The 22,917-nt window shown below is 52.9% G+C and overlaps 1 protein-coding gene across 3 annotated transcripts; it reads left to right on the top strand.

Annotated features, from left to right (window-relative positions):
* The first annotated feature begins 896 nt into the window (after window positions 1-896).
* On the top strand, window positions 897-17,317 carry CNNM3 (cyclin and CBS domain divalent metal cation transport mediator 3). Of its 3 annotated transcripts, XM_036302238.1 has the most exons (9): window positions 897-2,290; window positions 8,858-9,001; window positions 9,970-10,119; window positions 10,536-10,705; window positions 10,873-10,969; window positions 11,339-11,472; window positions 11,823-11,961; window positions 14,472-14,568; window positions 15,029-17,317. In XM_036302238.1, exons 1-8 carry the CDS (start codon window positions 940-942, stop codon window positions 14,519-14,521), a joined length of 2,235 nt encoding a protein of 744 aa, XP_036158131.1. In that variant the 5' UTR covers window positions 897-939; the 3' UTR covers window positions 14,522-14,568; window positions 15,029-17,317. The 3 variants fall into 3 exon arrangements, with proteins under 3 accessions (XP_036158131.1, XP_036158130.1, XP_036158132.1); XM_036302237.1 differs by lacking the exon at window positions 14,472-14,568; XM_036302239.1 differs by lacking the exons at window positions 8,858-9,001; window positions 14,472-14,568.
* Window positions 17,318-22,917: the final 5,600 nt, after the last annotated feature.

Here is a 22,917-nt window from a genome sequence, read left to right as displayed (position 1 = left end):
AGGAGGAGAGAGAGAAACATCTATTGATTGCCTCCCGAAGTGCAGTCGGGAACTGAACCCACAACCTGGGTGTGCGCCCTGATGGGAATTGAACCGAAACCTTTGGTGTACAGGACGATGCTCCAACCAATTGAGCCACCGGCTAGGGCTGTGCTGGACTTGTTGTCTTTGGATATTGACAGTCAAATAACCATTTGTGTGATCCAAATAGCTCCAACTGTCTGTCCAAAGGTTTCCCAATAAAATGATTGATAGGTCCTTCCTCAGGGAGCCTAAGGCCGAGGAAGAACTACCGGTGGGCTGACGGTCTCCGAATGTGCCTGGGTGGCGACCTGGGAGGGTGGCGCGATATTAGGCAGGTCGCGTTGGAACCCAACATCCGCCGAGTGATGCTTCGACTTTTCTCCTGGAAAATAACATGAAGCAGCGGCGAAGGTCCCAGGGGGGTGATCTCCTGTGTTTCCCTCCTTTCCTGCAAGAGCTGTCTCCGTTCCCGGGACTAGCGCGGGGTCAGAAGCCATCATCAAGCATCTTCCCGACCTTAGCTTCACGGAGCCCAGCCTCGGACTCCCCTTCACCCTCCCGGCCTACAGTCGGCATTCCCAGGCCCTTTCCTCAGAAAGCGACAGGTCTCCCTACACCGAGACCCCCGCTTGCGGCCGCTCGCCAGCCAGGCACTTGTCAGAGCTCAGGCGGGCCTCCGCAGCCCGGACCACGGCCTCCCGAGCACCGCGCCCCACCCCCCTTCCCGGGGCCGCCAGCCCCGCCCCGCCCCGCCCCGCCCCGGCCCGCGCCACTTGTTTACGCCCTGGCGCAGCCTAGCCCGACCCTAGGCCCGCCCCCACGCGTCTCCCATTGGCGGGGGGAGTGCGAGGCCGGCGCCTATTGGCCGGCGGAGGCGGAGGTAGGCTGCGCAGGGCCCGGGACGGGCAGCGGGCGATGGCGGCAGCAGCAGCAGCGGCGGCGGGGCGGCTGGGCTGGCTGCTGGCCGCGCTCTGTCTGGGTCACGCCGCGGGGGAGGTGGCGCAGGGTCCACGGGTGCTGGGCATTTGCCTGGAGCAGGCCGGGTCCGCGGGAGCGGCGTGGGCGCGCGGAGGGGAGGTGCCGGCCGTGCCTGAGGCCACCTTCCGCTTGCGCCTCTTTGGCTCGGGCTTCGGGAACAGCTCCTGGTCCTGGGCGGCCCCCGAGGGTGCGGGCTGCCCCGAGGGCGGACCGGCCGCGGCGCCCGGGGAGGCGGCGGCGGCCCCGACAGGCGAGTGGCGCGCGCTGCTACGCCTGCGCGCCGAGGCTGAGCACCCACACTCGGCGCTGCTGGCTGTGCGCGGGGAGCCGGGCGGCGCTGCAACTGGGGAGACGGCGGCGGCGGCGGCCCCCGCGGGCGAGTGGCATGCGTTGCTGCGCCTGCGCGCTGAGGCCGTGCGCGCGGAGCCAAGCGTCGCGGCCGCGTTCCAGGAGGCGGTGCCGCCCTGGGCGCTTGGCCTGGGGGCTGCGGGGCTGCTGGCGCTGGCAGCGCTGGCACGGGGCCTGCAGCTGAGCGCGCTGGTGTTGGCACCAGCTGAGGTGCAGGTGCTGCGCGAGAACGGGTCGGAGGCGGAGCGCGCGGCGGCGCGGGGTCTGGAGTCGGCGCGGCGTTGGGCCAGCTACTCCCTGAGCGCGCTGCTGCTGCTAGCCTGCCTGGCACAGGCGGCGCTGGCGGTGCTGCTGTATCGCGCGGCCGGCCAGCGCGCTGTGCCCGCCGTGCTGGGCAGTGCAGGGCTCGCGTTCCTGGTGGCCGAGGTGCTGCCCGCCGCCGTGAGCGGACGCTGGACGCTGGCGCTGGCCCCGCGCGCTCTGGCGCTCAGCCGCCTGGCCGTGTTGCTCACCCTGCCCGTGGCCTTGCCGGTGGGTCAGCTGCTGGAGCTGGCGGCACGACCCGGGCGGCTGCGCGAGCGCGTGCTGGAGCTGGCACGAGGTGGCGGCGATCCCTACAGCGACCTCAGCAAGGGCGTGCTGCGCTACCGGACGGTGGAGGAGGTGCTCACTCCGCTGGAGGACTGCTTCATGCTGGACGCCAGCACCGTGCTGGACTTCGGCGTCCTGGCCAGCATCATGCAGAGCGGCCACACGCGCATCCCCGTGTACGAGGAGGAGCGCTCCAATATCGTGGACATGCTCTACCTCAAGGACTTGGCCTTCGTGGACCCCGAGGACTGCACGCCGCTCAGCACCATCACCCGCTTCTACAACCACCCGCTCCACTTTGTCTTCAACGACACCAAGCTGGACGCCGTGTTGGAGGAGTTCAAGCGAGGTAAGGTCTGGGAATCGCGGAGGGGACCTGACGGCCTTCGGTCTTCCCTAGAAAGGGGTGAGGGGTCCCAGCCCTGTGGAGGGCAGTGGGCCCTCTAAGTGCTCTTTTAAAGAAGATGATGGCCTTGCAGCTCTGAAATATCACTTAAAGACTGTCGTTCAGAGGGTGACGGCGCTATAGAGAGCAAACCGGGTCTTTTCCTGGGAGGCCCCCAATTCTGGGAGGTATGTCCACTAGATGCCAACCCCCAGCTCTTTACCTCTCCAGGTCATTTTTATGGGTTTGGGGTTTGTAGCACAACCAAACTCTCGGATAGAAACTAAAAAATGTAGAAAAAACGTGTCTCCAGATACCTATTATTTGCCTTCATGTACGAGCACACCTCGGAGATATTGTGGGCTCAGTTCCAGACCACCGCAATAAAGCCAGTCTTAATGTTTTTGCTGGTGGAGGGTCTTGCCTTCCATTTGTCAGAAACGCAACATCTGTGAAGAGCAATGAGCCTGTAACGTGAAATTAGCCCTGCCAGTGATGTTTCCAGGTGGTGTTCAGGTCACTGAGGGGCTGCTGCCTTCCTGATTACAGAAAAGGAGTGATTGACAAATCCCTTTCCGCAGGTGTGGATGGAATGTCCACTTTGATTTTGCCAGAAACCACTTCATGGATACTGATTTAGTCTCCCCGTCAGCTGTCTTTAGAAAACTCCCGTAAGGTCTTTCAGGTTCTCCTGTAACTACACATTTTACTCTCTCTTTCACCTTGCTGTATCTGAGCAGCTCTTAGGTTGCAGGTAAAAGCCAAAACCTACCCCCCGAGTGTGAAGGTGTGGGCTGCCCTGTAGTCCTTTCCAGGGCCAGCGCGATGTGCTCCTTAGCGCGTGGCTGCTCCTCGCTGCCAGCCAAGCTTCTCAGACCTGAACTGCAGGGTGGGCACGGGGGACACCCCAGAATTCTGGGTCGGCTTGATCCTAAAGGCTGTGTAATGTGAGGCTGGGAAGTGAGTAAAGCCCCCTGATCTTCGTGGCAGCCGTGAGGTGCTGGGAGCCCCTGACGTTGAAGGCAGGGGGACAGGGAGCAGGGATGCAGGGCTGTGTGGAACTGACCCTGTTGCTCCTGTGTTAGCACTGCCGTATGCCAGACAGTACTGGGCGCTCCTGTGCGTCCTTGCCTTTCGTCCTTGCCTTTCATCCTTGTGGGAGGCCTGGGTGTTGCCTAGTTTGGCAGTTAATGTTACTGCTGTGCCTCCCGTTGGACCGGAGGCTTGATGGGTAGCTCCGACTGCTCTGCTAGAGAATCTCATGGGTGCTCCCAGCTGCCTTCCGAGAAAGTGGTCATTCAGCCCCTCTCAGGGGTGGGGAGCCCCCGGGTAGGGGCCAGACTTACCTCCTGGTGGTAAGTACTCCATCTGGGCCGGTGTAGTCTATGCGGTGGCCCTGGAGTCAGTTGGGAGGGTTTATTCCTTCCTGCCCCTGCTGCCTCCCAGCTTGAGACGGCGGGGAGGCTGGACTTGACACAGGGTCATGCTTGTGAGCAGAGCATCTCACCATGACTGGTGTGGAGACCAGTGGGGGGGGGGGGGGGGGGAGGGCAAGGGCACAGAGGAGAGAGGATGGCGGGCTGAATGGGGCCTAGGGAGGAGACCCAAGAGGGCATTTGGAGGTAGAATTGGGAAGGTTTTGTGGTTGTCAGGGGCTTTCCAGCAAGAGGGAGGAGCTGGGGATGAGACCTGGGTTGCAGGGAGGTGAGGGGCTGGGTGAGGCGTTTGTTCTGGACTTTGGAATTTGTGCAGTGGCCAGAGGCCAAGTCCTAGGGGACAGGTGACGTGAAATTGGAAGGACCTGAGTGGAGGTGAAGGTCTGATTCTGGGTGTAGAAGTGGTCCCTCAACCACATTAGGGGAGCAGAGAGCCTAACCCTGAGGGGCACAAGCATGTCTGGGGAGGGCAGCAGAGAGGCTGTTGAGGAGAGCCAGCAGCTTGGAACATCTGGAAGCCAGGGAAAGAGACCACTCACCAAGGGAAGGCGAGTGATGAGGAGAGGATCCAGCAAGCCATGGTGTGGGGTAACAGATGGAGTGAGCAGGGCATGAGAGATAAGACAGGTTATGAAGAGCTTCTGGGAGGTGTGGCTAGAGAGCAGTGGCTGGGAGGAAATGGCTGGGATTAAGATGGGCGAGTCGGGTGGGTTTAGGTGTAGATGTTGGAAAGGAGCCAGGAGAGAGGGATGGCCACTGTGCCGGCCACTCCTGTGCTGGGTGGTGGCCCCAGAGCAGCTGTGGAGAGCCACGCGGGTTTCATGCAGCCTGATGCTGACCCGGTAGCTGCCTGCTGACCACTGCTGCTACTCCTGGAGGTGATTGAGGCTGAGTGGGGAGCGCTTCCCTCCCCTGCCTTCCTCCTGTGGTGAGAGAGGGCCATTCTCAGGGCAGAATGACCACATCGTTTCTGTGACATCCTGGAGCTTTCTCTGCTTCTTGTGCCAGGCAGTTCTTTGGTGGATGTCTTTACTTTTCCTCATTAGAATCCTTTCTGGCATAACCCCTGTGAGCACAGCATGTTGTAGCCTTGATGGTGCCTGAGGTGTTCGAGTTTGGTCCCCGTCCCGCCTCTGTCAGGTGTGTGAGGTGGCGGTGCCTCTGCATTCCCTCAAGCTGGAGTCTTCGGCATCTTGGCAGCTACCATTCCAGCCCCTGTTCCTGTCCTGCTTCCAGAGCCGTCTCTCTGGGACTTTATCGTCTCGGAAAGTCACCTTCCCCGTGAGGAGACTTCAGTCGGCACCGATTATTTTGTGCAAAGATCACCAGGAAGAGTGAGTGCTCTCGGGCTGTATTTCCTTTAAAGCCATCAGTCCCTGCTTCCGTGTCCACCCCGCTGAGACGATGCAGGGGCGTTCAGCCAGAGGAGGGGTCAGGATGGGTGCGTTTGTTAGTTTCTGCTTTAAAGGGTCCGAGTTCGGGTTCACTGTCAGAAGCCACAGCTCTGAGGAGTCAGACCTGCCATGGGGAGTGTTAGTAATGTCCCTTCTCGCAGGACAGATTCACATAGTGACTTTAAAAGCAAAAGAGGGAAGGCAGAGAAGTCTAAACTCCAAATGCGTTTTTAAGAATATCCTAGAAGCTAGGCGTTCCAGAAGAGCCCTCGAGCATTCACATGGCTTAGGAGCACGCTTGTGCCTGCCGACTAAACAACTAGCGAAGATTGAACAGTGGCGCTCTCCCAGGGCTTTCTGGACCCCGCTGTGAGATGCACCATCTGCCTCTGGCTGTGGCTCTGGCCCGGTGCCAGGGCCGATGCCAGGTTTGCAGCCAGCCAGCAGGGCCCATATTTGCTGGGTATTTTATCCTCTCGGATGAAAAATAAACCCAATCCCTCCAGCTGCCCTTTCTCTGTGTCCTTCTACTGCTTCCTCACGGTGGCCTTCTGGTGGACCCCTTCAGAGTTGTCTTGAGAGGAAGTCACCTGGCCACTGTTTGAGGGGGTCTTCCATGTGGCAGGCCACTGAGAAACTTGTGCCCATTTCATAGATGTTTGAAGGCAAAGGAGAAGTCAGTCCATCCTGCAGGTAGCCAGCCAAAGCCAGTGACTCCTGGGAGAAGGGAGCCAAGGTGGGTCTTCTGCGATCTCAGAGGCCCCCAGAGCCTGGGATCTGGTTTCAGAGCCCGAGAAGGCTGCTGCCAGAGTGGTGTGCCCTGATCTGGCCTGACATTGATGTCATGTGGCAGGGTCCCCTGGCCCTTCGAGAAATGGCGCCTGCCTTTGGTGTGAGCCATTCCCACCACAAATCCCAAGGGGCCGAAAGCAGCCGACCCCTTCAGTGCCGTCTCATCAGGAACAAGCAGATTCTTCTCCGGGGTCCCCTGGCTTTTCCTCTGGGGGTGAGGCAATGTAATATAGTCATTTCCACCTTTAATTATTGAGCATATGAGAGCATCCTCGAGGTGAAAAGAAAACAATGCTTTCTTTTCTTTAGAAGGCCCGTGGGAGTCACCAAGGGGAGGGCTTTCTCAGATTCAGTGACAGCCAGTAGGGCGTGGTGGTGAAGAGAATGGACTCGGGAGCCAGCTGCTTGCGTTTGAATCCTGGTTTTGCTCTTGGACGGGTTATTGGACCTCCCTCAGCCTCATTTTCTCTGTGAACTATAAGTGGGGATAATAGTACTGTCTGCCGCAGAAAGGTGTCAGAGGACTTGGTAAGTTAGTGAGTAAAGCCCTTGGTGTCCAGCACAGGGTGAGCATTGAATCCTGCTGCTTAACCCACTGCAGTCAGGCTGTGCTCACAATTGATGGCATCTGAGGTTTGATGAGCTACAGCAAGTGTTATCTTTTTATTCTTTTACAGCCTCATTCCTTTCTTGATCATCCTGCTAGTGGTTTTCTTCTAATAATAATACAGTAACTAGAGGCCCGGTGCATGAAATTCGTTCATGGGTAAGGTCCCTAGGCCTGGCCGGCGATCAGGGCCTTCTGGCTGCTGGCCAGGGCCTTCCTTCATTTTGCGCCACCCCTTGGCGGTCAGCGCACGTCATAGTGAGCAATCGAACTCCTGGTCTCCTGGTGAGACTCCGTAGGGGACACTTTGCATATTAGCCTTTTAGATAGATAGATAGATAGATAGATAGATAGATAGATAGATAGATAGATAGATGATAGATAGATAGATAGATGATAGATAGATAGATATAGGTAGATAGATAGCTTTTGCTTGAATCTTCACATTTGCATTCCATCCAGCTTTGGGGCAGAGGTCCAGACCCGGGGGTTGGGGGTTGGGGGTTGGGGGGCATGGATGCTGCAGGAATGGGGCACGCATGCCTAATAGAGATCCACAGAGCATGTTTCTAAACTCAATATATAGAATTGTGATTAAACCCAAGGTATAGAAAGGATGATTCACACAAAGAAGGGAACTTGACTTCTTGCTTTACCAAAAGATTCTTGAAGCAAGTACCCTCTTTACATGCAAGCCCAGGCCAGCTTTCCCCCCAGGCCAGCCGTTTTCACTAGGAACAGAGAAGGGCGTGGTGGAGATCAGTCTGCTCTGGGCCCAGGACCTGCACAGCCCAGTTGCCACCACCCATGTGTGGCTCCCGAACTCTGGAGAGGTAACTAGTCTGAACTGAGATGTGCTATAAATGCAGACAGACACACAGCAGACTTCAAAGACTCGCACAAAAAAGCAAAACATCTATTAATGTATATTGATTGCATGTCAAAGTGGCATTTTAGCTATATTGGCTTAAAACAATAGAGTATCAGTTTATTTCACCAGAGTCTTTTTTTTTTAATGTAGCTACTCAAAAATTTGAAATTCCCTGTGTGGCTGGCATTGTGTTCTCTGGTGCATGTGTACAGTTTTATGGATGAAGAGCACTTAGCTAAGGCAGAGTGAGCTCCTGACGTTTTCCCAGCTCGCCCGACACTCGGAAAGTGTGGGATTTTTTTCAAGTTTACATTTCCTTATTAAACAGATAGGCAGGTAACAGAAAGAAGAGGAAGGGGAAGTTCCCACACAGATCCCCTGGATAACCTTCATAGACCTGGGCTTCTGGAAAGAAGGGCAGCTTTCAGAACTGGGAAATCGTCCCGAGGAGGGTCAGACTGGAGGTCCTCTCTCGACTCCACTTAGCTGTCCTGGGGAGCCTCCATTTCTGGAGTTGGTGCCTTGTGTCCGCAGTTTATCTGATGCATTCATGGCGAAGCCACATTGACAGCATGAGCTGCACAGACCTGGGGCTGACTCCAGCTTGGGGGGCCTTGTGCCGGGGAGTGCAGTGTCTTGGGTTCGGGTTCCTCCCATGTGAGGTGAGGCCAGTCCTCATGAGCATGTTGAGAATCTTCAGTAAGAACCCAGCTCTAGCTGGTTTGGCTCAGTGGATAGACCATTGGCCTGTGGACTAAAGGGTCCCGGGTTCGATTCCTGTCAAGGACCCATGCTGGGGTTGTATGCTGGGGTCTTTCTCAACATCTGCCAGGGTTCAAGAAATCTGGAAAAGGGGCTGTGCATACATTAATAAAGAGGTTAGAGAAGAAATATGAATTTGGAAGGCATTTTGGGGGGAGCCAGAGGAGGCTTAGTTCTAATAACTAAGTTCCCCAAATCTCCGGACCCCGGGGCTTTTTATTCCCACATTTTGCCCTATAGCAAAGCAGATATACATATCAAAGGTAAGGTTTGGTAAACAGTAAAAGATTATCAGGTTGGGGGAACTGCCCTCAGCTGTTCAGCAGCAGGTAGATTTTCAGCCCTGCTGAAGCCCCAAGGTTCATCAACCTTTTGATGAACTTGCATTTATGACCTGCTGGAATTAGCCTCTAGCAGTTGTAGGCTCGATTCCCCAGTAGGGGGCATGCAGGAGGCAGCCAATAGATGATTCTGTCTCCTCATTGATGTTTCTATCTCTCTCTCCCCACCTTCCTCTCTGAAATCAATAAAAATATATTTAAAAAAACAACACAAAACCCAGAAAAGTCACACCCAGTGCTTGGTGGGTCTTAGGGACACAAACATCAGCATCTGCCCTGCGGGCTTATGCAGGGTGGAACCCTGTCACAGGCACGTCCCCTCCTCTAGGGAAGTCCCACCTGGCCATCGTGCAGAAGGTGAACAACGAGGGGGAAGGGGACCCCTTCTACGAGGTCCTGGGCCTGGTCACCCTGGAGGACGTCATTGAGGAGATCATCAAGTCCGAGATCCTGGACGAGTCCGAGGACTACCGTGAGTCTCGCCTCCTGGCAGCTTTTCGGCTCAGCCGGCCTGGGGCTCCCTGAGGTGTGTGCTTCAGTTCCAGGGCATGCCGAGCTGTTCCCCCCGTTCGTCCCCTGCGTGGACCAGTGTTGCCCCTCACAGGAGAGCCCCCTTCTGGGGGGGCAGAGCCATGGCGCCCGTCCACCCATGGCCTTGCAGCTCCAGCGCTTGCTGGGGCGCCGCTTGTTTCTTCCATCTGAGGGCCTCTGTCCTTATGGGCGTTTCCAAGCCTCTCTCCTCCTCACTCCTTTTGCTTCTCATGTGGTTTGTACAGTGTCTCCTCAAACTTGTTCTTTACTAAGAACCTGTCCTTTACTAAGAGGGTCTTCCCAGAACGTGTCCCTGGGGCCCGTGGTTGTGTCTTAGGAGCATCTGCCTCTTAGGATGGTGACAGGTCTGCAGGATGGACATGGGGCCCTTGCTCAGTGGCTGGGGCCTCCCATGGCACTTGGGACACAGGCCACCCGCCTGTGTGTGCTGTCAGGAGAACTGCTTTGCCCGTGATGCGTCCCATCCTGCAGCATCTTTAGTTTCATTCCTTGGGCTGCTCCAGGCTCAGAGCTACTAGTGAGCTGCCACCGGCTAGCACCAGGGGTCCTCCAATGCCTGCTTTCCGGCGAGTGGTCTTCTAATGACCATAAGTGCCTGTCACTTTGCTTCTGTCAGTCTTGTCAGCATTATCTTCTCCCGCCTCCCAGGAGAGGTACTTTCTCGGGTGTGGCTGCATGTAGGCCTCTAGCTGTCTGTCCTTGAGCACCAGGATTACTGTGTGGTGGGAATGACAACCGGGCACCATCCAAGGGTGTGTCCTGGGGGCTCCGAGGTGTCTCCCAGGAGCCCCCTGGCTTGTGGAGGGGTGCAGGCAACATGCCCCTTGGTTTAGTCACGTTGGTGGGAGGGCTGTGGGTGCCTAAGCTGCCTTCTGCTCACCATCCCAGGAGACACCACGGTGAGGAAGAAGCCCGCTGCTCTCAGTGTCCCTCTCAGGCGGAAAGAGGAATTCTCCTTGTTCAAGGTGTCTGACAATGAGTATAAAGTGAAAATCTCGCCTCAGCTGCTCTTGGCCACCCAGCGCTTCCTTTCTCGAGGTGAGGATGAAGGGTGGTTCTTGTCCCCACTCTCTTGCTTACCAGTCCTGGGTGTCAGGAGATCCTGGGGCAGCCCCTGCCTCCCCATCCCAGTAAGCAGGAGCATGTCCAGTAGCACCTCTGTGCTCCTCCTGGCTGTCCTGGCAGCAGAGACACCCTGCTGGACACTCTCAGGTCACCCAGGGGACTGCTCTGCTCCACCCAACATCCAAAAGCAGGGCCAGGCTGCTGCCACCTGGGCGAGCCTCCACCAGGAAGCCTTGCGGTGGTGTGTGTGGCTGCCAGGTCCTCTTGTGTTGGGGAGGGGACTCGGCTCGAGGGCCAGCCAGGAGATTCCAGGTGGGCAGCAGGCGTTGGTGTGGTTACGCTGGCCGCTTAGGGCCCAGTGGACACTCTCTTCTCTCTGCCGTGGGCAGAGGTGGATGTGTTCAGCCCATTGCGAATCTCCGAGAAGGTCCTGTTGCACCTGCTGAGGCACCCCAGCGTCAACCAGGAGGTGAGGTTTGACCAGAGCAACCGCCTGGCTGCACACCATTACCTGTACCAGCGCAGCCAGCCGGTGGATTACTTCATCCTCATCCTGCAGGTAACAGGAGCCCGGGCCAGGCCCCCACCTGGTCGGAAAGCAGGGAAGGGTCTGAGAGAGGGAGGCACATCTAGGTACACCCCTGCGTAATCAGAGTGGGTGCTTTCTGCTGCGCTTCCTTCCGGCAGGAAACGTAACGTGTGCGCATGTTTCTCTCCACCTCCCAGGGCAGGGTTGAGGTGGAGATCGGGAAGGAGGGCCTGAAGTTCGAGAACGGGGCGTTCACCTACTATGGCTTGTCTGCCCTGACAGCCCCATCCTCAGGTGAGCTGCAGCCCCACCCCCGGGTGAAGACTGGGCTGGCTGAGGCTCTCCCTCTGCTGTGGCTGGGTCCCTAGGACCAGGATTCTGCCCTTTTCTCCCTCCAGCGCTCGGCCCCTACAGGGTGGTCTGCTTCAGGACCTGCTGGACTTTCTCCTCTCGGGGTCGTGCGGGAAGGGGCAGTGTTTTTTCAGGGCTCGTCTTGGCTGCCCCCTCCCATCCCTGTGACACCTTTCCCTGGAGGAAGCTGTTTGCCATAGTCCCTCCCGGTGTGACTGTGGGGTGGCTCTGGAGGCTGTGCAGTTGTCCCCACCACGGTGGGCTGCCCGGCTCCCAGCAGGGCTTCCCATGACTGCTTGTTCCTCTCCCTAGTTCACCAGTCCCCAGTGTCCTCGCTCCAGTCCCTCTGCCATGACCCGCAGCCCGAGCCAGCTGATGGCACCCGCCTCTCCACGTATTGTCCTGACTACACCGTGAGGGCCCTCTCTGACCTGCAGTTCATCAAGGTTTGGACTGCTCATTGGTTCTGGCCTCTAACCAGCTTTGTGTCCCCAAAGGTTAGACCACCTGGTCACCAGTTTGTGTGAATTGAGAGTAAATTCCTAGGAAGTTGGTCTGAGATGTCCCAGAGCCAACCTTGAACTGGCTCTGCCTCCTCTGACTGCTGCTGCTCTGGCCGAGGCACCCATTTCCTTCTGGTCTTGAAGACACGGTGCTTGATTGCCCTTAGCCTGTGGTTCTTCCTTTCTCCTCATCCTGCCCAGTGTGACTCTCCCACCTGGTTCAGGGCTTGTGGGCAGGAGGGGGTGGTATGAGCAGGCGCTTCACCTGCTCCGTAATGCGTTCTGTCCTCCAGGTCACGCGGCTACAGTACCTCAATGCACTCCTGGCCAGCCGAGCCCAGAACCTCCCACCGTCCCCTGAGAGCTTGGACCTCCAGGTCATCCCAGGCAGCCAGACCCGGCTCCTCGGTGACAGGACGGCCGCAGCAGCAGGTGAGCCCAGAGGCCACATTCTGCACGTCGACCCAGAAGGCACGCACCCTTCCGGGCCTTGCTGCTGGTGCGCGCACACACCGGCTCTCTGCCCTGCGTTCTTCTCTCTTCCTCCCCTTTCTCCCCGGCCTCTCTTCTTGCTGTTTTTAATAGCTTGGATGACCCCGAGCTCTGTAGACCAGCACGCACTTGAGTATATGAAGTGAGCATTTCCTCTTGAGAGCCTGTTAGGGTGGTTGACTTAGGGGATAGTTATTGAGTGAGAATAAGATCACATTCAGATGTGGTCATTTAGGACTAGGGTGAGGTCACCCAGAGAGTGAGGCTTTGGGTACCGGTGGGCCTGGCTCCGAAGGCGGGTGGCTGGTGCGCACATCCAGCTAGAAAGGCCCCGGCGCTCGCATCCGCCCTGGGCTCCTCTGCGCAAGAAGCTTGTGTTGGAGGCACAGCTTTGTGATGTGAGGTGGCAGACCCCACCCTCCCCAGGTGAGGAGGGCGGGTGCAGAGGAGCCGGTGGAGAGGGGCTGTGGGAGGAGTGGCAGCATCTGGGAACCTTGCCCTTGTTAATCAAGAAGGTTCCTTTACTCTGAGCTCCTCCTGGGTTGGGGTCAGAGACGCTCCAGGGCGTGGCCTCCCTCGAGAAGTGCCCGGCTTCCCAAGGCCGCGGGCGGAAATGCTGGCCTCGCCCCGCAGTGGGGACCCTGAGCTCTGCACTTCACTGGTCCTGACTCATCTGAGACCCTGTCCCTGAGGTTGGAGACGGGTAGTTACGCTCATTTTCCAGATGAACATTCGGAGGCTTGGGGCCTGTGGTGCCTCACAGATAACAGCTCTGCCTGCTCAGGTCGTGCTATAATACAAAGATACTTTCTGAGCCGTGAGGTGCAGGTGCAAGGGATAGCAAACCCACCCTGGGCCGGGTTGCTGGCTTGGCCAGTGCCCCCCCCCCGGGGTGTTGGGAAAGGGCGTTGGGTGGGGTGCGCTGCTTCAGTCCAGCATGTGGGCTGCCCAGGGTCCCTCCCAAATGAACACCCACGCCACCTCGGGGGCTGGTGAGCTCCTGGGACGGCCTTTGATTTTGTGACATCCCCTTGTTTACACTGTCCTACTAGACTTGGGTCTCAGAACAAGTTTTTTATGGAGCCTTTGGTTTTGGTTTTCTTGTGTGGGAGCCTTTCCTGGCCCCATCTGCTACACAGACTGTGTGTGTCGTGTTCAGAGTATAGACTTAAGTCTAAGAAGAATGGTTTTCTCTTCATTTCATCTTTTGCTGCATTTCCAGAGGTTTTTTAAGTCCTTTTCTGGCTTTTGCTGCTCGTAGTCAATCCCCTCAGGGAGTAACTTATGGTGGGCCTATGCGTCATGTCCCCTTTGTATCGGACACCGTCCTGCTCTGTAGTCATATTGGGGGCCGTTTCCTCCTGAATGCGCTGACATCGCCCCCATGAGGCGCACCCACTGTCCTTCTGCTCCTGGCCTTGGTTCTCTGGCGTCTTGCTGTGGCCTCTGCTACCCTGGAGGGCTGACTGTCACTGTCACTCCACGCATGGAGGTGTCATGTGCACTGCTTCAGGAGTGCGGTCAGAACCACTCCCAGAGAACACGCTCAGAAGCACGGTGATTTTTGACTACTGTATAGCAGGGTCGGTAAAGTGGACAGAGGGTTGGATCTGGCCCTTTGCCTGTTCTTGTAAATAAAGTTGTGTTTTGTTTTTTAAATATGTTTTTAGTGATTTTTGAGAGGGAGGGAGAGAGAGAAAGAGAAACATCGATTGGTTGCCTCCGCATGCCCCCGACATCCCAGGCATGTACCCTGACCAGGAATCGAACTGGCAACCTTTTGGTGCATGGGACGATGCTCAACTAATTGAACCACACCGGCCAGGGCATATATAAAGTTTTATTGGGACCCACCTGTTCACAGATTGTATGTGGCAGCCTTTGAGCTACAATAGTGGAGTCAAATTGTCACAGAGGCCATGTGACCTGCAAAACCTTAAAGTACTGGCCTTTTTAAAAATATATATATATATTTTAATTGATTTCAGAGAGGAAGGGAGAGGGACAGAGAGAAAAACATAAATGATAAGAAAGAATGATTGATTGGCTGCCTCCTGCACGCCCCCTTCTGGGGATCGAGCCCCCAACCCAGGCATGTGCCCTTGACCGGAATCGAACCCAAGACCCTTCAGTCCGCAGGCAGTCTAGCTCTATCCACCGAGCTAGACTGGTTAGGGCAGAACTAACCTTTTACAGAAATAGTTTTCTGACCCCTGACCTGCATTTCACAGTACCTCCTCCACATTCAGCATTCACAGAACTGGACTTTCAAGGGAAAGTTCACTGAAGACTCCGTGTTCCCTGACCCTCTGTTCCAAGCAGCCGGACGCAGAGCGCATGCCTCTGCCTGGGCTCCTGCCCCGCAAGTGCCCGTCTCCTGGGTGCTGCGGGCGGAGGCTCTGCGGGTTCGGCTCCATAGCTTCTCCTCTCTTTCTCTCTGCTCTCTCCAGCCTACCCCGTACACCTTTCCCTCTTTGGCACATTTGGAAACTGCAGTTGATAATTGACTGGATTAGTGAGCGTTTTTTGTTTTAAGAAAACACCAAGGTAAATACCTGCCCTTTCCCCTGGCTTGGCTCTCCTTCCCCAGCTCTGCTGGGAGGCGCTCTGAACTGCTTCCCTGGCCGGGGGCATTTCTCCATGTGCGCGGGCCCTCCCTGTCCCTTCTGCTGCTTTTCATTTCATTTCTCTGGAGACAGGAGGACTCATGGCCCCCCGCCCCGCCGTGGGAACTAAAGCTCCCTTCCAGGGCAGGCTCCCCCTGCCCAGCACATGGCCTCGGCCTCCTGTGGCCGGAACCCAGCCCCTGCTTTGCTGCCTCAGTGATGACCGTGTCCTCTAAGTGGTGTCTGTGAGGCCGTCAGGCCGACCGTTTTCCTAGCTAGTCACTCCCAGGCCTGCCTCGACACCCCTGAGGCGCCTCTGCCTGCCCTGCCCCTTCCTGTCCCCCAGAGGATCGTCACGCTTTCCGTCCTGGTAGTAATTCTCCTTTCGCTCTTTCCTCTAGGGTCCAACCACGGTGGGCCCGGCCTCCCAGCGGAGGAGAGCCCTGGGCGGAACCCAGGAGTGTAACTGCTTGCCAGGCGGCCCAGGCCTGGGAGTGGGCAAGCACGTGGGGAAGCAGAGAGCCCAGCCGCCCTCACCCCCTCGGCCACGTTTTAGAGGCCTTCTCGGCGCAGGGCCGGAGCCCCTGCAGGCTGCCTCCTCTAGAAATGGGGTCGGCGGCACAGCCCTCCAGGCCTGCTTCCGAAGGGATGGAAGGAAGGACACCGTTCTCCGTGGCCGGGCCCAGCCTCCTCCGTGACGGCCACGCCATGTTGTGAGTGCACGATCGCGGCCTTCCTGTGGCCGCGGCCTGTACTCGCTTTGCTTCTCTGCCAACCGGCAGCTGCTGGCAGCACTTTCTGAGCAACAAGAGCACCAGTGTCGGCTGGGGATGCAAACCCATGGCCTTGTCATGGCGAACTTGGCGGCTTCCCGACAGTGCCACATCTCGGCACGCCCCAGCCTGTCCTTTGTGCCAAGCCTGGAAGCACAGTTCCTCACAAGTTGGTGCCACTAGTCCTGCCCCTCCCGTGGAGGTGGCTGGCTCACCCGGCAGAGCCCCGAGCAAGTCGCTGGCCCAGGACGGCGGGGCCTGCGCCTCCCGCCACTCGTCGGCCTGGGGGACGGAGAGCCCGGCCACGGAGTAGCTGCCAGCCGTCCTCACCCCCCCAGGCCACGTTCTGTGTTTTAACGAGAGGTCGTGTGTGAGAGGAAGGGCTCTTCTGCTGCGCCCCATCCTTTCTTCATGGTCAGATCCCAGGAAGAGGAACCAGCTACTAGACGGATTTCACGCCTTCCTCCCGGGCTTCCGGCGGGCGGGCGGGCTGTGGGGCTGTGAGTGCGTGGAGAGCCGTGAGGGAGGGAGGGTTGGATAAGGGCCAGGTGGGTCCCCGCCACCTTTCTTTTAAAAAAACACGAGATTTCTGTCTCTGAAACATTTCAAGCTTTTGCCTGTTTCCTGTCCCTCGCTATGGGTTCTAGAGAATCGGGAGCAACAAGATTCTCTCTTGGTTGTTTGTCTTTTCCTTCCTGTTTATTTACCGTCCACGGTTCAGCTGCGCAGAAGCGGGCAGCACAGGGACCTAGGATCTTAGAGCGAGGGGGAACGGAGGGTTTCTGGAACCTTTCTCAGAGGAATCTGGGTCCTTATCTGGGATCAGCAGGAATGAAGGTCAGAGGGTGGCCTGCTTGCTGAGAAGCTGTTCTCCAGGAATTCACCCCAAGAGCAGAGTCCGGGGTGGGAAACGGCCGGTCAGGTCGTTATTCTGTGTCTATAATGCCGACGGGGTGCCTACGGATGAGCTTGCTGGTATCAGTCTGCCTGTGCAAGTTGCAGAACCTGCTGACGACATTGAGGACTTAACTGTACTTTACAGTCACCTCTCTCCAGAACAGGGTTCCCCACCTGGGCTGCAGTTAGAATCACCTGGCAAATTAAACATACCGAGGCTGTAATGGGGCTGACATCGGGATTTTAGTTTTGAAATAACTTTAGATTCACAGTAGAGGTCCATGTACCCTTCATCTGGCTTCCCCTAATGTTAACATCTTACATCACCTCAGTACCTTTATCAAAACTAAAAGTTAACACTGGTACAAAAATAACTAAATGACACTTTATAATATGGATTTTATCAGTTTTTCTAATGTCCTTTCTCAGTTGCAGGATCCATTCCAGGGTACCAATTTACAGCTATTACTTTTTTTTCTACCTATTTGTTTTGAAATTACAGATTCATAGGAAGTTGCAAAGATAGAGGTACCCTTCACCTTGCTTTCCTCCATGGTTACATCTTAGTTATAATACAGTATCTAACCAGGAATGGACACTGGGCAGTGAGGATGGTTTGTTATATATCATCTCATGTGTAGCTTTGTGTGACTGCCGCTACAGCCTGCACACAACTGTCCCATTACCATCAGCATCTCCCTCTAACTACCCTTTTAGAGCCACACCCCCCGCCCCCAGCCGCCATCCCTAATCCCTGGCAACCCCTGATCTGTTTGTCATCTCCAGTTTTGTCATTTCAAGAATGTATAAATGGTGTTGAAAAACCTGTAACCGTTTGGGATTGGGCTTTCTCAGCATGTACTCCGGTACTCATCCAGGTGGTTGCAGGGCCCTACGTTCGTCCCCTCGGGTGGTTGCGTGGTTGCGTGGTTTCCGTGGTGTGCTCGTTCTAGTTACGGACATGGGGGTGGTTTCCAGTTTTTGGCTATCCCGAATAAAGCTGCTATAACATTCATCACAGGTTTTTGTGTAAATGTTGGTTTCTTCCCCTGAGGTAAATGTCCAGTAGTACAATCACTAGATTACATGGTCATTGCATGTTTTGTTTTTAAAAATTGACAAACTTCCGGAGTGGCTGCGCCATTTTACATCTCCACCCGCAACGTGTGTGACCCAGTTTCTCCGAATCCTTGCCAGCGTGTCGTATTGTCACTTTTAGCCATTCTGGTAGGTATGTTGTGACATCTCGTTGTGGTTTTTATTTGCATTGAGAGAATGGCTAATGTGTATCTTTTTATATGCTTATTCACTCCATGAAATACCTGTTCATGTCTTTTGCCCATTTTCTAATTGGATTGTTTAAATTTTTTTTACTGTTGAGTTTTGTTATGTTTTTTAAATTATATTTTCATTTATTTCAGAGAGGAAGGGAGGAGAGAGAGAGAGAAACATCAGTGAAGAGAGAGAATCACTGATGGGCTGCCTCCTGTGTGTCCTGACTGGAAATTGAACCGTGACCTCCTGATGAATGGGTTGATGCCAAACCACTGAACTACACTTGCCGGACTGCTGTTGAGTTTTATGAGTTCTTAATATATATTCTAAATACTAGTCCTTTTTTAAGGTTTTGGTTTACAAATAGCTTATTTTTTCATCCTCTAAACAGCATATTTTACAGAGCAAACATTTTTAATTTTGATAAAGTCCCGTTCACAGATTTTTTTTCTCTTACTGATTATGCTTTTGATGACATGGCTAAGAATCTGCCTCCTGCCAGATACTGAAGATTGTTTCCTATGTTTTCTAAACTTTATAGATTTGTTTTACATTTAAGTCTGTGATCCATTTTGAGTTAATTTTTGTATAAGGTATGACATTCTGGTCAAGGTTCTTTTCTCAATTTGCATTTCACTGTTTACTGATGAGATTGAGTGTCTTTTTATGTGTTGATGGGCAATTCATGTTTTCTTTTCTGGGAAATGCCTGTTATATCTTTTGTCCCTTTTTTATTTTTATATGATTTTATTAATTTTTTAGAGAGAGAAGAAGGGAGAGGTGTAGTATGATAGAAACATCAATGATAGAGAAACATCACTGATAGGCTGCCTCCTGCACCAAGCCAGCAACCTGGTCATGTGCCCTGACCGGGAATCAAACCAGTGATCTCTTGGTCCTGGGCCAAAGCTCAGCCACTGAGCCACACCAGCTGGGCTCTTTTGCCCTATTTCCATTGAGTTTGTATTTTTCTTATTTATTCATGAGTTCTTTATGTGTCCTGGGTTCTAATCATTTGTAGAATAAATGTGCTGCAAAAAGTTCTCTGTTTGTTGTAGTTTATCATTCTACTTATTACGTCTTTTGATAAATAGTCATTCTTAATTTTTCTGCAGTCAGACTTACCAAATATTTTCTTTTATGGTTTGTATTTTGTGTCTTGATAAATCCTTTTCTACCGTATTGTCATAAAAATATTTTTCTACATTATCTATCTACATGCACACACACACACACGCATTTAAATGTCTAACCCACCAAAAATTGATATGTGTATGCACTATTCAATTTCCTTTATTTTCCCCCAAATGGCTATAACCAAGTGTTCAAATCCTACATATTGAGAAGCACATCTTTCTTCTCCTCTCTGTAATGCCATCTGTCATAAATCAGATGTTCACATATGTATTGATTTGGTATCTTGCAACATTACTATTTTTTTTCTAATAATTTTATGGTGGCATCTTTAGGGTTTTCTATATAGTATCATGCCATCTACAAATAGGGACAGTTTGACTTCCCAGTTTGGATGCCTTTTATTTTTCTTGCCTATTTGCTCTGGCGAGGACTTCCAATACTATGGCGAATAACAATGATGCATCTTTTTCTTATTCCTCATCTTAGAAGAAAAGCTGTCAGTTTTCCACCATTGACTGATATTGGCTGAGGGTTTGTCAGAACTGGTCTTTATTATGTGAGGTACTTCTGTACCTGTTTTATTGAATGTTTTAATCATTAATGGATGTTGGATCTTGTCAAATGCTTTGTCTACATTTATTAATATGATCATATGACTTACTTTGTAAATTTAGTGTATTATTACATCGATCGATTTGCATGTGTTGAACCATCCTTCTGTCCCAGGAATGAACCCTACTTGATCATAATGTATATGATCCTTTTAATGTTTTGTTTTATTTGATTTGCTAGGATTTTGTTTAGGGTTTTTGCATCTATGCTCATCAGAGATATTGGTCTGTAGTTTTCTTTTGCGTTGTTCTTGCCTGGTTTTGGTATCAGGGTAATGTTGGCCTCATAAAATGGGGAAGTTTCTCCTCCTCTTCAATTTTTCGGGAAGAATTGGAGGAAGAATATTTTCTGAGTGTTTGGGTAGAAAAGCCATCTGGTCCTGGGCTTTTGTTTTTTGGGGGAGGTGTGTTTTTTTTTAATTGTTTTAATTTTGTTACCAGTGATTGGTCTATTTAGGTTTTCCAGTACCTCATGATTTGGTCTAGGGTGGTTATATATTTTAAAGAATTTGTCCATTTCTTCTACGTTATTGAATTTGGTGGCATATAACCTTTCATAGTATCTATCTTAACTATCTAATCTATCTAGAACCCTAAGCGACCAGTCAACCGTTTGACTGGTCGCTATGATGCACACTGACCACCAGGGGGCAGATGCTCAAAGCAGGAGCTGCCCCCTGGTGGTCAATGTGCTCCCACAGCAAGAACACTGCTCAATGAGCTTATTGAGCGGCGGCGGCGGCGGCAGGCGCAGCGGAGCCGGGATGAGTGGGAGCGGTGCCCAGCCTGGGCTTGGGCTCCTCCCTGGCCGCCGGCCGCTTCTAGCACTACCTCCCTCGGGGGATGTCAGACTGCCGGGATCGGGAAACCAGCAGTCCAACATCCCCCGCGGGGTCCTGGATTGCAAGAGGGCTCAGGCCAGGCTGAGGCACCCCACCAGTGCACAAATCCGTGCACCAGGCCTCTAGTGTGTGTGTGTGTGTGTGTGTGTGTGTGTGTGTGTGTGTGTGTGTATATATATATAAAAACCTAAGCAACCATCCGACTGTCCGACTGGTAGCTATGATGCGCACTGACCACCAGGGGTCAGACACTCAACACAGGAGCTGCTGAGCTGCAGTGACTTGGCAGCTGCGGTTCTCAGGTGATGCACCTGGAACCAGAGAGGAGGGAGCCCGATTCCGGGGTGCATCGCCTGAGAACCGCCCTCGCAATTTGGGACCCCTCGGGGGGTGTCGGAGAGTCAGTTTTGGCCCGATCCCTGCAGGCCAGGCCGACGGACCCCACTGGTGCACAAATCCGTGCACTGGGCCTCTAGTTCTTCTATGATACTTGTATTTCTGTTGTGTTCATTGTAACATCTCTTTCATTTAAGATTTTATTGAGTCTTTTCTCTCTTTTCCATAATTTAGCCAGAAATTTGACAATTTTATTCTATTTCTTTTTGTTCTCTATTTCATTTTCACTCTAATTTTTATTTCCTTCCTTCTGACTGCTTTTCTTTTTTAAAAATTCTTTAAGGTTTAATGTTAGATTATTTGAGTTTTTTTCATGTTTCTCGAGATAGGCCTGTAATGCTATAATCTTTCCTTTTAGAGCCACTTTGCTGCATCCCAAATATTTTGGTGTGTTATATTGTCATTTTCATTTGTCTCTTAGGTATCTTTTTTTACCAAAAAATATATTTTTATTAATTTCAGAGAGGAAGGGAGAGGGAGGGAGAAACATCAGTGATGAGAGTTATTGATCAGCTGTCTCCTGCACGCTCCACACTGGGGATTGAGCCCACAACCCGGGCGTGTGGAACTGGGCATGTGGTCATAATGGAACTGTGACCTCCTGGTTCATAGATTGACACTCAACCACTGAGCCTCACTGGCTGGGATGGGTGCATATACATTGATCAGTGTTAATTCCTAATTAATTGTCTCCTTTATCATTATACTATCTATTTTTGGTCTCTAATAACCTGTTTGTTAATCCTCACCCAAGGATATTTTTCCATTGATTTAGAGAAAGAGCGGAAGGGAGGGGGAGAGAGAGAGAGAAACATGGATGTGAGAGACACATTGATTGGTTGCCTCCCGTACTTTCCCCAACCGGGGCTAGGGATCAAGCCTGCAACCGAGGTACGAGGTACGTGCCTTAGACCAGAACCCACGGCCCTTCAGTTCATGGGTTGATGCTCTATCTACTGAGCCAAACTGGCTAGAGCTCTAATAACTTTTTTATCTTGAAATCTATTTTGTTTGGTGTAAGTACAGCTACTCCCACTTTGGATGCCATTGCTTGGAGTATCAAGGGTCTCCTGAAGGCAACATAGAGTTGGGTCTTGTTTTTAACCCATTCTGATACTCTGTGCCTTTTGATGGGTGAGCTCAGTGCATTTACATTTGGGATGATTGCTGATTTGTGAGGACTTAACTACAGCCGTTTTATCCTGTGTCTTCTGTCTGCTATTTTAGCTTGGTGGTTTCCGTGTCTCAGCTCTGGAGCTGTTTTGTGGTTACCGTTGGGTTTATGTAAAATGAAAGTTCCACGCTTACCCTAGTTCTTTTCCTTCTGATTGCGGCTCCACTCACCTGTGTAAGTTCAGTTGTCCTCCTTTATGGTTTTGTTGTCACAAAGCATCCCCCCCCTTTTTTTTTAAAAATATATTTTATTGATTTTTTACAGAGAGGAAGGGAGAGAGATAGTTAGAAACATTGGAGAGAGAAACATCGATCAGCTGCCTCCTGCACATCTCCCACTGGGGATGTGCCCGCAACCCAAGTACATGCCCTTGACCGGAATCGAACCCGGGACCTTTCAGTCCGCAGGCCGACGCTCTATCCACTGAGCCAAACCGGCTTCGGCAACATCCCTTTTTATGATGTGCTCATTTCCGAATTGCAGTTATAGTCTCTCTTTCAAGTACCCTTTCCCCTTTAACCTTTATGTCATATTTGTTCAATACTATATTCTAAAATAGAGTTGCAGTTTCTTCTGTCTATCCATTTTTCTTCTTATTCAAAAGTTTTTATTGATTGACTTTAGAGAGAGAGGAAGGGAGAGAGAGAAAGAAACACAGATTTGTTGTTCCACTTACTTATGTATGTTCATTGGCTGACTCCCTGACTGGAATTGAACCTGCCGCCGTGGCATATCAAGACGACGCTCTAACCAGCTGAGCTACCTGACCAGGGCTCAACAGTTTTAAATCACTATCATCTTTTTGTTTCCGGTAGAAGAGCTCCTCTAAACATTTCTTGTAATGCAGGTCTTGTGGTGGTAAAGTTCCTCAGCTTTTGTTTGTCAGAAAAAGCCTTTATTGCTTTATTTTACCCTTCAGATCTAAAGGCTAACTTTGTTGGATATATTCCTGGCTGGTGGTTTCTCTTTCAATATATTTTTTTTAATTAAATCTTTATTGTTCAGATTATTACATTTGTTCCTCTTTTTTCCCCCCATAGCTCCCCTCCTCCCAGTTCCCGCCCCACCCTCCGCCCTCACTCCCCACCCACTGTCCTCATCCATAGGTGCACGATTTTTGTCCAGTCTCGTCCCGCATCTCCCACACCCCTCCCCCCCCCCCCAAGAATAGTCAGTCCATTCCCT

The sequence above is a fragment of the Myotis myotis genome, unplaced genomic scaffold (assembly GCF_014108235.1).
Source record: "Myotis myotis isolate mMyoMyo1 unplaced genomic scaffold, mMyoMyo1.p scaffold_m19_p_30, whole genome shotgun sequence".
In the NCBI taxonomy this organism is placed as follows: domain Eukaryota; kingdom Metazoa; phylum Chordata; class Mammalia; order Chiroptera; family Vespertilionidae; genus Myotis; species Myotis myotis.
This window is presented reverse-complemented; position numbering and strand designations above follow the sequence as displayed.

Bases quoted from the DNA above. Each gene is read 5' to 3' on its own strand.
- CNNM3 (XM_036302237.1), top strand. From the start codon at position 940: ATGGCGGCAGCAGCAGCAGCGGCGGCGGGGCGGCTGGGCTGGCTGCTG. The intron at 10,120-10,535 runs GTGAGGATGAAG...TGCCGTGGGCAG, and splicing joins CCAGCGCTTCCTTTCTCGAG to AGGTGGATGTGTTCAGCCCA. The intron at 11,473-11,822 runs GTTTGGACTGCT...TCTGTCCTCCAG, and splicing joins CTGACCTGCAGTTCATCAAG to GTCACGCGGCTACAGTACCT.